Source organism: Pseudochaenichthys georgianus, chromosome 16, assembly GCF_902827115.2.
Source record: "Pseudochaenichthys georgianus chromosome 16, fPseGeo1.2, whole genome shotgun sequence".
Classification (NCBI taxonomy): Eukaryota; Metazoa; Chordata; class Actinopteri; order Perciformes; family Channichthyidae; genus Pseudochaenichthys; species Pseudochaenichthys georgianus.
Window position 1 is genome coordinate 45,533,969 of NC_047518.2, and position 17,718 is coordinate 45,551,686.

Sequence of the window (17,718 nt, forward strand, 5' to 3'; positions counted from 1 at the left end):
TTGTCTTATGTATATTGCCTTGTTTTGTATGCTGCTGCAACGTAAACATTTCCCATATTGGGATCCTACTGTATCTATCTATCTGTATCAATCAATCAATCAATCAATCAATCAATCAATCAATCAATCAATCAATCAATCTATCTATCTATCTATCTATCAATCTATCTATCTATATCTATATATCACTCCCAATATGATCAAACTTCAAAAACCATTGGACAAAAGATGGATTGTATAATGGCTATCAGCAAACTCACTGCTATTGGTGGAAAATGCATTGAATAATAGCGGCCTCTGGACTGAGTAACGTAACTGAACATGAATTAACAGTTAATATAAAATAAAAAGAGCTGATTTAATATTCACATGTTTAACCTTCATCACTATTTTATTGAAATAATATGACTGTTGAATAAATCTCATGTTTGCTTGTGTTCACAGCTCACCTGGACGCGGTGCCTTTTCATCCGCAGGGCCTTTTGGTACATTCACATAGTCAGCTTCTTCTGTGATTTCCTCTGGAAGATAAACACATACTGTTTCATCAGATATGCAGCTTCCCTCCCATTATGTTCAGCACGCATGAGGAACCACTTCACTAAAGGAGGGAGTTTATAATCAAACTCAACGATGTACAATCAGTTGCCGTCACGCAAACAATCAGAGCAGGAAAGCAGAACTAATAAACACACGGAGAAGTGTATCGTGCTGACTTTTTAAAACGAGATTAAAGACCAATTAGACAAACTGAAATCTTATAAATAAAACATTTGTACATGTTATTGTTGAAGATGGAGCACATTTAGTATTTAGTGCAATAGTTCATCATGTGTGGTTAACATATTGATAACTACAAGCTTCTTCCTTAATTCACTCTAAAAAAATCCCCAAATATATTAAACATGATGTCTCTGTGTTCAGCAGAGATGATCTATTATCATTTTGAAGATTCAATCTTATATGAATTTGGATATTTAAAAGAATTAGCTGCTAAGGAGTGGTCTAGCCTCGGAAGCAATTTACACATATATAGTCATACATAGCAAACCATGTTGGTAAAGGCAAAGAAAACATATCATAGGATGTATCTTAGACACACACACACACACACACACACACACACACACACACACACACACACACACACACACACACACACACACACACACACACACACACACACATCACACACACACACACACACACACACACACACACACACACACACACACACACACACACAAAACACACACACACACACACACACACACACACACACACACACACACACACACACACACACACACACACACACACACACACACACACACACACACACAACACACACACACACACACACACACACACACACACACACACACACACACACACACACACAACACACACACACACACACACACACACACACACACACACACACACACACACACACACACACACACACACACACACACACACACACACACACACACACACACACACACACACACACACACACACACACACACACACACACACACACACACACACAAACTCTGGAATATTCTGTAATTACCCATATCCTGGATTATGTTTCCTTTGGTCCTGAACAAAGTCCTGCTGCAGTCCTGATGAGAGCGTCTCTGATGTGACGGTTCAGTAGACTTCTGCTTCGAGGTGGAGGTGGCATCTTTGTAATCCCCTGTTCTAATGTCATGTTGATACTTCCCAAATAGTTTCAACCGGAACTTGAGAACGTGCGGCCCTTTCACCGGGTTTTAATAGAGTCACACGTCCAACATATTGGATTTCCCAACAAAATTTCCATTGGATTTCTAGGCCCCAAAAACATATGTTTAGTCACCAAAATGCTCTCAATGCCTCTTCCTGTCTCTCTCTGGAACTCTGCTAGTGACTAAATATTGATTTACTTTTGGTTCATTTCAAAACATGTTACATCATCGTGAATAAGATTGTTTCTCCTGACTATTATAAGTCTGTAGAGACCTACAGACAGTGGCGTGCACAGACATGTATAGGGGCAGGTGCTCAAGAGAAAAAAAAAGGGCACCTTCTGAGTCGTCGTGGCGGTCGCGCCGAAATTGTGCGCTCCGAAATTGTGCGCTCCGAAATTGTTAGCTCCGAAATTGTGCGCAAAGAATTTGTCAGATAATGGCGGATTTTGTTAATTTCTTTTCGGTTTTTGGTTACTTTATTTCGGTTTTAGGGTTATGGTACGTCTCGCCTGTTTGGGGAGTTTTATATATATATATTGCTCGCATAAAATCCCCGGGGTTTTTTGCTTTGTATGTCGGGGGCGGGAGATTCATGTGATTGGTTGTTGGTCGCATTGCTCGCAAAAAATCCCCAAGCTGTCAGACACGCCCAGCTCCAAGATTTTCAAGATTTTTGAAAAGCTGCTGTGTGGACGTACCGTTAGGGTTAGGTTAGGGTTATGTTATTTAATTCTTATTTCTAATAATTCTTATTTCTGCCTGATTTTACTGATTTATTATCAAAAAAATTATTATTTTAACATTTATTTTTATTATTCTAAATGATTTAGGGGAGTCCAATCTGAAGCTACCCTCCCCCCCACCGGGTGATTTGCTACGGCGATAGTTAGTTTCTCCTCCAACTTTTTTTGAAATATAGAAATGAACGGCGGGATATCTCTCCCAGGTGACGTCACGTTGCCTCGCTTTTTCGCCGAACTGAATTGTGGGTAGCAGAGCGGTCCGTCTCCGCCGGAGTAGCCAGTGCCAGCCAATCAAATCCCGTTTCTGAAAATCTGACAGCTGAAGCCGTAGCCAATCAAACCGCGTCTAAGCTGGGAGAGATATTCCGCCGTTCATTTCTATATTTCAAAAAAAGTCGGAGGAGAAACTAACTATCGCCGTAGCAAATCACCCGGTTTTGTATGACCAGACCCTCTTCACCTACCGGGATACAAACCGGAGGAACCAGGCATGGAGGGAGGTGGCAGAGACAGTGGGGGAAACTGGTAGGTTTTCGCCTGTTTGGGGAGTTTATATATATATTGCTCCCATAAAATCCCCGGGGTTTTTTGCTTTGTATGTCGGGGGCGGGAGATTCATGTGATTGGTTGTTGGTCGTGTTGCTTGAATAAAATCCCCAAGCTCCAGACACGCCCAGCTCCAAGCTTTTTTTGAAGCTGTAGTGTGGACGCTCCGTTACAGAACCACACACACAGGTCCCGCGTCACGACCGCACACACAGGTCCTGCGTCACGTGACGGAGCACGTGACGGGGTTCGCGTGACAGCGGCACGTGACGGTCAACGCACGTTCACATGAATGTTTATATATATATTCTGTTAATTTAGTTGAGAATTTCAAAAATATAGTCTTTTATGTCTTTTATATGTATATTAAACAACACTGTTAATTTAGTTTTGGGTATGTTTATAATTCTCGTTTCATTATTCTTCAAAAGAAAACAACACTGTTAAACACTGTTCCTTCTACAGTATCATAATTCTCGTTTCATTATTATTATTAATAAATCAAAGGTGTCTTCGAAGAGGTGCTAATTACTGAAAAACAACTGTTCGTGTGTTCATGCACCAGCCTGCAAAAGATAAACAAGCAGTTTGACCGAGAGGCATTTCAGTTCAGAATACATTTTTATTTATTTTTATTGCGGGGTCTGCCGTTTCTTCTCTGGGGGCGAGGCGGGGTCTGCTGTCTCTTCTCTGGGGGCGAGGCGGGGTCTGCCGTTTCTTCACTGGGGGCGAGGCGGGGTCTGCTGTCTCTTCACTGGGGGCGAGGCGGGGTCTGCTGTCTCTTCTCTGGGGGCGAGGCGGGGTCTGCCGTTTCTTCACTGGGGGCGAGGCGGGTCTGCTGTCTCTTCACTGGGGGCGAGGCGGGGTCTGCCGTTTCTTCACTGGGGGCGAGGCGGGGTCTGCTGTCTCTTCTCTGGGGGCGAGGCGGGGTCTGCCGTTTCTTCACTGGGGGCGAGGCGGGATCTGCTGTCTCTTCTCTGGGGGCGAGGCGGGGTCTGCTGTTTCTTCACTGGGGGCGAGGCGGGATCTGCTGTCTCTTCACTGGGGGCGAGGCGGGGTCTGCTGTTTCTTCACTGGGGGCGAGGCGGGATCTGCTGTCTCTTCTCTGGGGGCGAGGCGGGTCTGCTGTCTCTTCTCTGGGGGCGAGGCGGGGTCTGCTGTCTCTTCTCTGGGGGCGAGGCGGGGTCTGCTGTTTCTTCACTGGGGGCGAGGCGGGATCTGCTGTCTCTTCTCTGGGGGCGAGGCGGGTCTGCTGTTCCCTCTCGAGGGAGATAACCTGTCGTGGCACTCTGAATATTGGCTGAAGGGTTCCCTCCAGCAAGCTTCTGGCCTCCAGAGTCCAGAAGGCAAACCTTTGGCCATGCCTTTGAAACAATAAGAACAAGACGTCATCTAAAGTATTGCATAGGCTAAGGCATTGGTGCACAATTGATATGCATTACTAATCTCAACAATAACTGACTAAAACACCTCATGCAATATTACAAAACATGTCAAAATGATGACACTGTCTGATAAACAGGCAGTCAGCACAGTAAAGATTATTTACAATGAATTCAAATTGTAATACAATGACTATTAAAGAAGCATTTACACTGAAGACAGAACTTAGGCTACTGCTGATTTAATGTAGTGCATATTGACATGCTTTTGTCATCCGTTGAAGTTTAATTAATTAGCTGACTATAATTAATCATTAGGGTTGGGAAGTTTACTTTTTAGGTTACAGATGAGTAATTACCCTGTTAAATTGTAATAAGTAATGTAACTTGACTATGTAACTATTTGTATTGAAATTCTAATGTTAATTATGGTTATTTTATGTTTTTTGTGAGTCACTTTGGATAAAAGCCTCTGTCAAATAACATAACCATAACATAGTTTCATTAATAAATAAACAAAATCGTTAACAGTTGGTTTTGCAGCGAGTCATCATAGGCTAACAGATTACATTTAGCACTTGTTGCTTGTATGGCTGTTCAATACAACAGAATAGTTGTTAACTTAAAAAAAAACATGATTCACATTACTCACACTCTTACTGTAATTAGTGATTCAATTACTCAACTATGACACCTAGTTGGGCTTGCCAAAATCACGCTAGTTTCATTAATCAAATGATCAAATATGCTAATGAAGCTAATGCTTTTGGTAATGCTTTGAGAGGGGTCTGCCTGCAGACCTCCACTCTCAGGACAGTTCCACTGTCAGTACAGGAAGTACACGCTAAGAATTCCAAAATAAAATCACCACTATCAGTACCGTTCCACTTTCCAAACAGGAAATGCACGCAAATACAAAATAAAATCGGATCGTGACACTTAATATATACATATGTATATATATATATATATATATAGATAGATATATACGGACACCTTGTAGTTACTATCAGTACAGCCGCAGCGCCACTTTCAGAGCAGGAAATGCACGCAAATACAAAATAAAATCGTACTGACACTTATTATATACATAAAGTATATATAGATATATATACAAATAGGGACACCTTGTATTGTTTACTCTCAGTACAGCACCACTTTCCGAACAGGAAATGCACGCTAATACAACGTAAAATAGCACTGACACTTATTATCTATATAGATATATATTTATTTATTTATATATAAATACGACATCTTGTATTTTAGTTACACCCACTAGACAACAGTGGAAGGTTCGAGAAACAACCGTGTTTGCCGGGTGCACCGCGGCGGAGCTGGGGAGGTTCCAGCTGGGAACCTCCACCCCGCTGCGGGACCCGGGGGACCCCTGGACGGTGAGTCTTGGTCACGCTTCATATCGGCCGGCGCGGAGGCCCTCCGACAGTGGGTCGCGTTTGCCATTCGATCAGTGAGAGGAGAAAAATGCAACACAAATTGTCAAAATCCGTTAATATATGGATGAGTGTGGGGGCTGGGGGGGGGGGGGCTGGACACAGGCCGTGGGGGGACACCCGAGACCGGGCAATGTCCCCGGTAGAAACTGGGTGAAATAACCTAAAAAATAATAAAACCGGGGAAAAGTGAAAAAAAGCACTCCTGAGGAGGGCAGAGTCCCCTGTCAACTCCCGTTACATTCCTCCATGGTGTCATTTGAGCGAAACACTTTTACGAGAACCAGGCTGGGAGGGGTCAAAAGGGCTTGACCAAGGCCGACCCAAAGTGCACGGTGGGCGGACTCATCACCTCCGTGATGAGTCTCCATTGTGATTTGAAAACTTCCATCAAACGAGTCCTTCGGTGGGCGGGAAAAAAACGCGTCAGAATCGTCACTTCCTGTACTGACAGTGGAGGTGTCCTGAGAGTGGAGGTCTGCACCGGAACTGTCCTGCATGTGAACGTGCTCCGTCACGTGCCGCCGTGACGCGGGACCTGTGTGTGCGGTTCTACAAGTGCGGTCCTGTAACTGTTGTCTCCGACGCTGCAGCTTCATGCTACTCAAGGGAGGGGCTGCAGCCAGGGCACGTACGGGAGTGCCGCGGGGCACGTGTGGGGATGTCTGAAAAAATTACAACGCGCATTTGGGGCATTGTTGTATATATTAGAAGCTTTTAATCCAGAATTGATCGATGTTACCATGAGCCACATACAGTACACTGTAAAAAAAAAAAAAATGAACTTTCAAAAGGGCACATTGCTGTCCAGAGGGCAAAACGGGCAGGTGCTCAAGCACTACCTAGAGTCTATGTGTGCACGTCTCTGCCTACAGACTTGGCTACAATTGTCAAAATCAGTTTGGTAGTGTTCATATAGCTGTTGTGGAGGATATCATGAATCCTTGTTCTGATAAAAACTAGAGGTAGTTATTATATAATTAACTTGAAAATGGTCAAAGGAGACCTGAACACAACATAAGGGTTGGAGGAACTGAGCAGCATTGATGAGTTTAAACACTAGTATCACATCTTATCATCATGCATACATCTTACTTAGTGTTTGCACTTTTTTGGCCAATCCACCTCCACTTCCTGTCCCTCTCTGAAACTCTGCTGGTGCTGATGTTGACAGAGTGACTGAATATTGAGGCCTGATCTCCTTCTATCTTATTTCCATCCAAATGGTCGCCCCATGAATAAGATTGTTTCTCCAGACTTGATTAAAGCACTGATGATTTCAAGAGAAACACAAAAACAACAATGTGTGGCAGCACATTTATTCACTGGTGCCAACAGAGTAAAACAAGACATTGCTCACAGACACAAATACAGATGGATACAAATCATCCATAAACAGAAAAATAGTTATTAAACAGACTCTGGAACTTTGTATTGAGAACAAGTGATGCAGCGCCCTCTGCTGGCCGGTAGAAGCAATACAATAAAATGGTCCATAGTTTTTGCAATAATCTGCAGAGTTTAAGCGTTGCATCTCTAACACAACAGAATAACATTATTCACACTGAACAGTTTAACTATTTTAACCATCCATATCTAATAAAAACACCATAACATGTTAAAGAAATACATATTTGCATTAATTTAGCAAGCTCCATAGAAATTAAGTCAAACTAAAAGCACATCGATTTTACAATAATCCACATTATGAGTTAACTTTTGTGTTTTATTGTTTTTATCGAGTTTGAGAAACGTTTCTGGAATTACTGTTTTTTAACCTTTTTCTGTTTTATATTTTTGTTTGCAATTTGTTTTTATTCACAATTCATCTTTTTCTCAAAGAGTTTCCAGTAACCTTCTTAGTATGACTGCTCTGTTTAAACAGAGAGAGCCTTCTTCTGGCAGATCCATTGTCGTGGTTTATCACAGCTCACTGATAACCATGTGTTTTTGCCCTTGTAAAACACTGCACAGCGACCGTCAACAGGATCAGGAGCTGCTATCCAGGAGCTGACGAGAGAACATGATGTTTAGATAAAGGCTGATAGATGTTATCAGGGGCGCCGTAAGGGGGTGAAAAGTTAGGACGATTCTAAGGGCTCGTGACTGACAGGGGCCCCAAACATGTTTAGAACAATAACACAGGTTTAAGTAACCTTTCATCAATCATCAATAATTAACATTAATATAACGTCATATTGATGATGTACTCGCTAAACTTACGATTCATTTAACTTTTTTTCTTCCGAAAGTTAATTATCCAAAGCCTCTGTACACCCCCCTCTATTTGCATGTAATGGTTTGGTCCTGTCTCCAAACGCTGTGCGACACCAGCACTTTCTAGCAGAGAGTGAGAGCATGTGAGCAGGGATGTGAGTACTTACGTGTGTACAATGTCTCAACGACTAACAAAGTCAGGCTTTCAAGAAAGAAAAGAAAGGAGAGAAAGACAAGAGAGGGGGACTAAAGGGCGACAGTATGTCACCCAGTTTTTCAAAAGAAGAGGTGGGTGTGGTCCATGAGTGGTGGAAATTAGTGTGTTAGCTAAGCTTAGTCCATTGTAAATAATAATTGGAATGTTTTGTTGACATTAAGTACTGTTACTATCTTCACAGAAAATGCTGAGGTTTTTCATTGCACTCCTCTTTTAGCTGACATTTAATAAATGCAGGTACATTTTTAGCAGCTATTCATACTAAATCAGTTGTCCCTCCCCCTGGTGTCAGGACCAACAGATCCATCTCTAGGCTCCGCAGCCCTGTCCCCCCATAAGGCTTTGCAGTCTTGCCATGCTGTCCATTGAAAGCCAGTTGGCTAGAAAGCTGGACTTCAAGGACGTGATCAGTGACTTTGCCTGTAAGAAGGCTAGGCGCTGGGCTCTTGGTGAGTAAGGCTGAGCCAGGGCTCGTGATAACTATTAAAGGGCAAGGCTATGGTAACGATATTGGATCACTACACACAAGATGCATGATGAGAAAAATACTGAGAACAGGTAATAGGCTCTGATTCAGCACCACCATCAGGCCTTTTCATTTCCATTTCCGTTTTGTTGTCCGTTTACACTTTAATACCCGCTTATTTTGTAGTTGGTATATTTAATTAAAAAATCTGCTGCTTATGTTGTTTTTTTTGTTATAGCATTTTATAAAAAATAATATTAGTGTTAATGTTCACTTTATTTTAATTTAAGAGGTCATGTATTTTTAAGTTATATTTATTTGATTTATGAATGTTCCATTCAAAAATGTTATTAAAAAGGCATGGACACCATAAAAGATGACTATTGAGATCTATTGTCAGGAATGTTAGTGTTATATCAAATAGTGAATTCTACTGCAGCAGAATGTGGCATGTCTGCACAGTGTCAGTAAATATTGTGCGGATAGTATTGGACTACAAGATAGATGCAAGCCTGTACAGGTTATTTAAAGCATGAATGAGTCAGTTGGGTTCTGGAGGTGTGGTTAGAGTATTGTGCTTGGTTGGCGTGGCCTGTGCCTGGTGGTGGGGCCCAATGTGATATCTTTTCATACCCCCAAAATCCCTGGCGGCGCCCCTGGATGTTATTATTCAAAGTGTTTAGTAACGTCTCTCTTGCCTATCAGTCAGATCACTTCCATCCACCCACTTCCATTTCCCATCTTCAACTCTCAGACCAATCCAGTATCCGTTATATCCAATGCTTTTTTCCTTGATTGTTTCCTGGAAGACAGAGAGAGAGTTGTCAGGTATTTAAACATTAAACTGTGTAATAAACACATAATGACCTAAAGACCCAACGTGTGTTCAAACCTACACAAAACACAATTGTCAAGTCCTTCAGGTTTTTGGCCTGTACCAGTGATTTAGCCTGACTTGATAGGCTGGAGGGCAACAGAGGACGCTTTGGACAACTCAAATTCGTTCTTTTTGTCTTTATTTAATCAAGACAGCTCCAACAATTGATCAGGTTGAAAACCTTCAAACACAAAGTACAAACAAAAGTTAGCTCACATGCTACACAAATTACAAACATTTTGCAGGTCTCACTGCATTCTCAATAATAACAATACTAGCACCACAAACTATGTTTTAATTAAAAAGGATAACTTGTTACTTTAAAACCACATCAGTAACTTAAATGAATTAATAAGAGTGTTTATCTCCACTTGGAAACAAGCACCAGAGAACACCTCATCTGACCACCTGCGCCGTCTAAATTGCACAGAAACGCGCTGCGTAAAAAAACCAGCTGATTGCGCAACAGCACTCTCGCAAAGTGCGGCAACAGATCAAGTACATAAACACAATAAACATACCAACGGCGTCTCCGGAGCCTCACACACACTGTCGCCTGGTTCTCTCTCCGTGGCTTTGAGAACAAGAGACCGGCCATCACAAACTACACCCCTTTTGAAGCCGTGTTGCCGGAAGCGGCATTCATATTTTCCCTACAGCTCGCTTCTGAAAAGTAGCCCACGTTATCCAAAATAAACAAATACCCTCTCCTGGAATTGAACAATACTATAATAATAATAATAATAATAATAATAATCTAAATGAAAACACATAATTTTCTATTAGTCAGTTTTTCACAGATATAATTACATATTGACTTTCGTCTCGACAATATTTGCTTTCCTAATTGCGTCATATGAATGGATTTACCTTTTCCACTGAATCATGTGCAACAGCCAGATCTGAATTATTTCCTTTGCAGTCTTCTCGAGCTTCTTCCCAGGTTTTCCAACCAAAAAAAGGAGGGTCATGATACGCATAGCAGCTGGGCTCAGTGAGTAACCAGCCCTTCTGACAAGGTTTACACTTTTCATCTGAAACAGAGTCCAAAGAATCAACATCATGACTGCCTTTTCAAAACATTGTAATGATGACCTAATATATAGGATCTGAACATACCGGTGTTTCCTAAGCAGTAGGAATCGATGCTCCACTGAGCTCGACTGACGTTGAGCTCATTCCGGTTTGTTGTCAGGTTTTGTATTTGCTGTTTCAAGTTCTTCTTCTCGGTCTCCAGCTCCTGGATTCGTGTTGTCAGCTCCTGGACTCCTGCAGACAGGTTTTTGTTGTTGCTCTCTGAGACATTATAGGCTTGTGTCAGGTTACCCAACTGGTCCTTCAGATTCTTGATGTCCCTCGTCAAGTTTGCATTTTCTAAGTTGAGTTTTGTGTTGTTCACCAGAAGAGTTGAGTTTTCTTTAAACCGGTTTGAATCACTCTCATTAAATAATGGAGCAACTGCAAAATGAGAAATGAGCTTCTTTTATAATCAAGGTTATATTGCGATTTTGTTTTGTAAGCTTTTTCCTGTCAGTCTCACTTTAGGTTTTCCGGTCTTTAGACTCAAACTAAAAATGTCTCAGTCCGTCTCAAAGTGTTCTGACTTCTCCAATCCTCAGACCCATTTATATTTCACATTGCCTGAAACTGCTCGTCACTGTGGTTTGATGTCAACATTACTAAGAGAGGAGTGGAATGGGGAAGTCTTCAAGCCACACATTTTGTGAAATAGCAAGCGCTGGTGGGTCGAGAGCGTGGGATGAACTCAGAACTTCACAGAGGCTCAGTAACATGAAAGACACATGACATGTGTAAATAGATTGACATTAGATAGACTTTCATTGTCGTTTGGGTCTGATCATGTGATTAGTTAAGAACAAGAGAAATATAGAATATGTCTTGACTCATCTTTTAATTATGTGTGTGCCTACTTGTCTGTATTTCCCACTAATGGAGCCTGCAGGTATGTACAGTAGAGGAAAGTCTCAAAGTAATTCATGTATTCATCCACATGAACGGCTTCTTGATTGATAATGTTGCTTTGGGAAAACAAGCACAATACATTAATGGATGCTACCTCCTTGTCGTTCTACACAGATGCGTCAGCATTGCACGACTCTGTAAGAGGAAGACGCTCATAATAATACTTTCTACACTGTCATACTGTGGCATGTACATGACTGGTATCAAATGGAGTAACAGGTAAAACAGCTGCTACTATTCTTTACGGTTTGTCTCATGTCTCAGTGTGAGATAATGCACTTCCTGTTTTGTGTACTTACGGTAGACGCAGACTCCGATGATGCCACCCAGCAGAATGACACAGAGAATCCCCAAACAACAAGCCAAGTGCTGAAAGCGCCGACGCCCTGCTGAGTCTAAACAACACAAATTAATCACATTAACTTTCCAGATGAAGATTGGTACCTTTCAGAGTTACTTCTCCTTAGTACAGATATGTGTCACTTTTCAACTCGGACAGTTTACAGTATGGTAAATGCAGATGGATCTTTTTTTATGAGAGTAAAAGGTAAAAGACAGGAAAGGATACCAAGTTGATTTGACTAACTCAGATGCTTGAACCTTATATTAATCAGTCAAACTTTGGAATACAGTTCAGAACAAAGGAGTGCATTTGGTCGCCTATCACTTACATCGTATGAGAAATGGCCTGAATGAACAAGAGGAGTGATATGGACAGCGAAAGATTGTTCACATATTTAAACAGGCACCTGACTGTTGTTAAAGGGCCGACTTAAAGAGTTGTGTTTTGAGAAACTGCTTCATGTACTTTGCTAAAAGTGTTAAATCTCAAAAGTTCAATTTCAAATTAACCGTTCGCAAGAGATTTCCTAAAAACGAACCTCATATTTAGTCACAGATTAATTCACAGTTTTTAACACGTTAATAATGTTGCAGATAAAAAACCCGTAAAAAGCAACAAAACCACTTGATAGAGTTTAGTAAAAGGCAGTGGTAGAATGTTACTGAATACATTTAATCAAACTGTACTTAAGTGCAAATTTGAGGTACTTTACTTTACTTGAGTATTTTCTTGTCATGCCACTGTATGATTTAACTCAACTACAATTCAAAGGTATCATAAATCTCACTCCACTACATTTATAGTAAGTTAATAATCCAGACGCATTATTATTTAAAATATATAATGTGTTGTTATAAATATGAACAGATGGACGATCTGAAAAACTAGATAATGAAGAAACTGAATTGGAATCTGCATTTTATGTTTTGCATGGGGCTTTTGTTGTTTTTGTATTTAACTTGTTGTGTGCTCCTTTTACCCCTCACTACTCTGTCTTTCTGTCTCTGCAGGGCTGGTGTGTGACAGGGGGGCGTGGCTGGTTTCTCCTGGCTGCAGATGAGGCACACCTGTCCCCACTCACTTGATTACCTGCTCTTTAAGAGCCTGGCCCTCACCTCACTTCTCTGCCAGAGTATTTTTCATGCTGTCCCGCGGTCCGGAGTGCCTTTCTGCAGCCTGGAGTCTGTTGTAGTTGGTTAAGGAGTTCTTTTTGAGTTTTGGTCGGAAACGTTTTCCCGCAGCTTTGTTTTTGGTTTACTACGGCCAGCCAAGCTCCCGGTCGTCAGTACCTGCCTTGGATTACCTTAGCCGCGTTCACACTGCGGTACTTTTCCCACAAAGGTTGATGCGAACTTAGTTCATGGTCGCGTTCACACCAAAAAGAGCCGGTACTAAAAGTAGTTCATGCGAACCTTTTTATCCCCTCGAAAGTCCCTGCTCGAGAGCAGGGACTTTCGAGCGGCTCTTTTTTGAGAAAAGAGCTATATTCCTGATTGGCTGGGCGAATTGCAAACCACGCCCCGTAAAACTCCCAAAAAGTTTTGTGAAGCCGCCATTTTATTATCCTCGCATTAGCATTATTAGCATTAGCCCAGCGCAGAAACGCAGAGAGAATAACTTATGGCAACACAAAATAAAACGTGGGAGCGGTGGAGATGAGGAGGTGTCGGCGTTCTGGCGATTTACTCGGAAGGCTTCAGTAGAAGCTGCTGGGACTCCCAGCAGCTTCTACTGAAGCCTTCCCCAACTCCGGGGACTTCCGGCCGGGGACTTTGGGTGGTTTGCGGCTTGCCAGTAAACCCAAAGCAGAAGAAGAAGAAGTGACGTCAGCGGCTTAATTTGCCTAATCCTCCCCCAGGGACTTTTTCTGGTGTGAACGCGATCTGTACTTAGTTCATGCGACCTAAGGAGTTCGCATGAACCTTTGTGGGAAAAGTACCGCAGTGTGAACGCGGCTCTTGTTTATTAAACTTTTTGAAACTTTATTTTTTGTCAGTCTCTGCTTTGGGGTCCCAGTAGTATCTAAACGTCACACTGCACACATTTACGTAAATGTGATCTAATTCTTTTTGGGTGTTTTTTCTTTAATTTGGAACTTTTTTGTGTCATGTACATTGATTATTTTAACATTACATTACATTGCATTTAGCTGACGCTTTTGTCCAAAGCGACTTTCAATAAGTTCATTCGACAAAGAAGACACAACCTTGAAGAAAACAGAATCATAAAGCACATCAGGTTTCATAGAGCTGAACATTTCAACTGGCTTTAGATAAGCCAGTCCTTTATTAGTATATACGTGCTTTGTTAATAGTTCTATCGCTCGAAGTGGAGTCGAAAGAGATGAGTTTTTAGACTGCAGAAGATGTTTTTAAGTACAATTGGCTTTTTATACTTACTTACTTTTACTCAGGTAACATTTTCAAAGCTGTACTTCTACTTGTAAAGGATAATTTTACAGCATGGAATCAGTAGTTTTACTAAAGGGCCAGAATACACTGGTAAAAGGTCATGGTTTGACAAGTACTCTTTTGTAACTTCAAGTCACTGAATTGACATAAAGACTTGTGCATACTACGATCATAAACTGTTTTTGATATGTCAAAAACAAACGGGAGAAAAGACAGTGCAGCTTTCCACCATCATTTCTTCATAAGACCAGAATGACATTTGTCACACTGCACACTCCCAATATGTTACGGCTTTGTTAGAGTGCTAGGGTTACTGACAAAGCACTACAGATATAAACTTTAGAACAGTTGTGAACTTGTTCCCTTTTAATGATAGTAATGGTAAAGTAGTGGTAGCAGTGGTACTCCCAGTTGCAGTAACACCTGAATGCTTTTTTTAATACATCTTACCCTCGCTCTTTGTTTCGTTCTGCACCTTCACCTCACCGTACACAGTTTCCTCCCCTCTCTTTTCTGAAAGGACAAAGGAAATGCACAAGCTCAGGGTTTTAGTGAATAAATTAGAAGGACTTTAAAAGGCTGTTTTCATTGTTTGATGTAGCAGAACAATTGCCTAACAGTACGATGATGCAAAAATTCACAGTTTTTTCCTCAAAGTGCATTAAAGTGGGGACATTCAAAATGATGAGATTGTCTTCAGGTATTGTGTCATGCCGTTTCAAAAGGGAAGCAACATGATACGGGAAACTCTCAACACATAACTAGCTCACTTCGCAATTTCCTCACTGGTTTAAATAGATGTGTTCGTGATGATATATCTCCAGTGTGAACTATCAGTTTGAATCTTTTAAAGAGTTAAAGAAATATTAATTGAAGTTAAACTGAAGTAGGATGCGGCGTTCAAAGGTCAAATTACTCTAGATTTAAAAGTGTGTTCTCAACGTAGGATACATGAACAACCAAGGCTTATTTCTAACAAAAATGTGCATTGATGAACCAAGAAAACTCATATTATTAAAACCTAGATGCACGACTGCGATGGTGAGTTTTCTTGGTTCATTTGTAGTGAAAAGTTTATACTCAACATTGTGATTTGAAAAACATCAATGCAAATGTGCTGGGTTAGCTAAAAATCTATTCTTCACCCACACTAAACAAATACAAAAACAGCCTTTTAACAATTTCTCTAAAAAGAAAAGGTAAATTATTTTTCATGTGTCTGGTTTCACAGTTAAATTAAAGGTCATTAAAAACAGCAACTTACTTTGGATTGATATTCAACATTGCATTGATCACATTAACAAAGAGGCTCTGTTTCAAAATCATCAGCAGGAAGTGAAAGTTGTTAAATAACTAAACTTACCCGCAGGTGGAGGATTGTTGCCGGCTTTGAACACAACCGAAGCGTAGTTCACCTCCTCCTCTCCCTCCGCCATCACTCCAGCCGCTCTGTTGAGCCCTCTCTGACTCGTAGATGGAGAAGTGTTGCTCTAATTAAACCTCTGGACTTCGCAATAGGAGAACTGGTTGTTTCCTCTCTTCTGTTGAAGTCTATCTCTCAGCCTTCACATTAACCACTTCTGCTTTTGGTCGAGAAGTTCATTTGCATCGCTTGACGTGACTGAACATGGACCTTAGAAATAAATGTGGTATTATGAACTAAAGGTCCCCTGAAATAAATAAATGTGTATTTAAAAAGGTACATTTATATATATTTATTGCCTTATTTATTTATTTCAGAATGAATTTCATAACCTTATTTATTTATTTCATAGGCATATTTATATATATATATATATATATATATATATATACATATATGTGTATTTATTTAATTATTTTTGTATTTATTTATTTAATTGTAGCTTAAACGGCATTCCATAGTTTAGAGGCAGCCGGCTTAAATAGCGAGCTCTGCTGTTTATTAACCCATAGGTTAAAAACAGCAGGCTTCTGCAGCGAGCCCTGCTGGCTACTAACCGACAGGTTAGAGGCAGCCGGCTACACGGTGCGGGGGATATGTGAGAAACAGACTGATGACATATACACACAGTTGGATTTCCAAATATTTGTATTTCTTTCGTCACACAATTCCCCCCCAAAACGTCAGAATCTACGGCTCTGCTTCCTCTGAGGCTCTCGCGGAGCAGACCAGGACGGAGCCCGCGCGGCCGCCGAAGGGAGACCGCTAGATTCCACCGGGTCCATCTGCACCGCGTTACGGCACGGCCGCGTTACGAAAGCGCTGCTGCATTCACAGCGAACGCGGCTACTCTAGTCAATGGGTGCTATTCCACCAGACGCGTTACGGCTAGAAGTGTCCCAGAAGTGTCTCGGCGCTGGGCTCTGCTAAAAATAGGCGGCCGTGGCTGGTCGCGCTGCAGATGCTGCGGGCGTTGCGAGCGCTGCTGCCCCTGGGGACGCTCACCCCGGAGGACAACTCTCCTGAGCTAGGGGAACGCGGAGATTTCTGCAGGCGGATGCCTTTCGGATAATGTCCGGGAGTTCCCCTAGGATGCCACTTATCGCTGGCAGAGCTGTGTTGGCGGAGAAGGGGACCGTATGTTCTGTTGTCAGGCTGGCAACCGGCTCCGACTCTGTCTCCTCCGTCCGGATGAGAGGAGGGAGGGGAGAACCATACGGTGATCCGTGGATGGAGGCGAGGTAGGAGTCGTCCGACTCTTGCCCGCCACTCGCACTCGGATTCACTCTGTCTCCTCCGTCCGGATGAGAGGAGGGAGGGGAGAACCATACGGTGATCCGTGGATGGAGGCGGGGTAGGAGGCGAGGTAGGAGTCATCCGACTCTTGCCCAGCACTCGCACTCGGATTCAGACCTAGTCTAGATCTGCGCTGCCTGAATTGCCACATTTCCTGCAGGAAACCATAAAACAGTTAATGGGGCTTGTGCAACCGGGCGATTGGTTCCCCACCATTGACTTAAAATATGCATACTTTCAACTGGAAATTGCTCCGGAGAACAGAAAGTATCTGCGTTTTGCTTTTCAGGGGATAGCCTACGAGTACAACAGACTACCGTTCGGCTACTCCCTATCCCCACGCACGTTCAGCAAATGTGTGGCCACTGCGCTTCAACCGCTGCGCGCCCACGGCATGAGTTTTATTTTACCTAGACGACCTCATAGTCATGGCCGGGTCCAGAGAACAGGCAATGCTTTGCACAGCACAATTGATCACACACCTAACCAAATTAGGCTTTGCGATCAATTGGAAAAAGAGCATCCCCATACCTCACCAACAGGCGTTGTATTTAATCAATCAATCAATGTTTATTTATATAGCCCAATATCACAAATGTTACATTTGTCTCAGTGGTCTTC

General features: G+C 42.1%; 1 protein-coding gene across 2 annotated transcripts; it reads right to left on the minus strand.

The window, feature by feature from the left end:
• Window positions 1–7,167: 7,167 nt before the first annotated feature.
• On the minus strand, window positions 7,168–15,877 carry LOC117460574 (killer cell lectin-like receptor subfamily B member 1B allele C). Of its 2 annotated transcripts, none has more exons than XM_034102098.2 (7): window positions 15,742–15,877; window positions 14,829–14,891; window positions 11,924–12,019; window positions 10,761–10,910; window positions 10,512–10,675; window positions 9,463–9,566; window positions 7,168–7,874 (listed from the first exon to the last, which is right to left on the minus strand). In XM_034102098.2, exons 1-7 carry the CDS (start codon window positions 15,812–15,814, stop codon window positions 7,742–7,744), a joined length of 783 nt encoding a protein of 260 aa, XP_033957989.2. In that variant the 5' UTR covers window positions 15,815–15,877; the 3' UTR covers window positions 7,168–7,741. The 2 variants fall into 2 exon arrangements, with proteins under 2 accessions (XP_033957989.2, XP_033957988.2); XM_034102097.2 differs by having other exon boundaries at window positions 10,761–11,099.
• Window positions 15,878–17,718: the final 1,841 nt, after the last annotated feature.

Coding starts and splice junctions, on each gene's coding strand:
- LOC117460574 (XM_034102097.2), bottom strand. CDS start 15,814: ATGGCGGAGGGAGAGGAGGAGGTGAACTACGCTTCGGTTGTGTTCAAA. Junction 12,020..14,828: donor GAACGAAACAAAGAGCGAGG/GTAAGATGTATT, acceptor TGTGTTGTTTAG/ACTCAGCAGGGCGTCGGCGC. Junction 9,567..10,511: donor CACATGATTCAGTGGAAAAG/GTAAATCCATTC, acceptor TCTGTCTTCCAG/GAAACAATCAAGGAAAAAAG.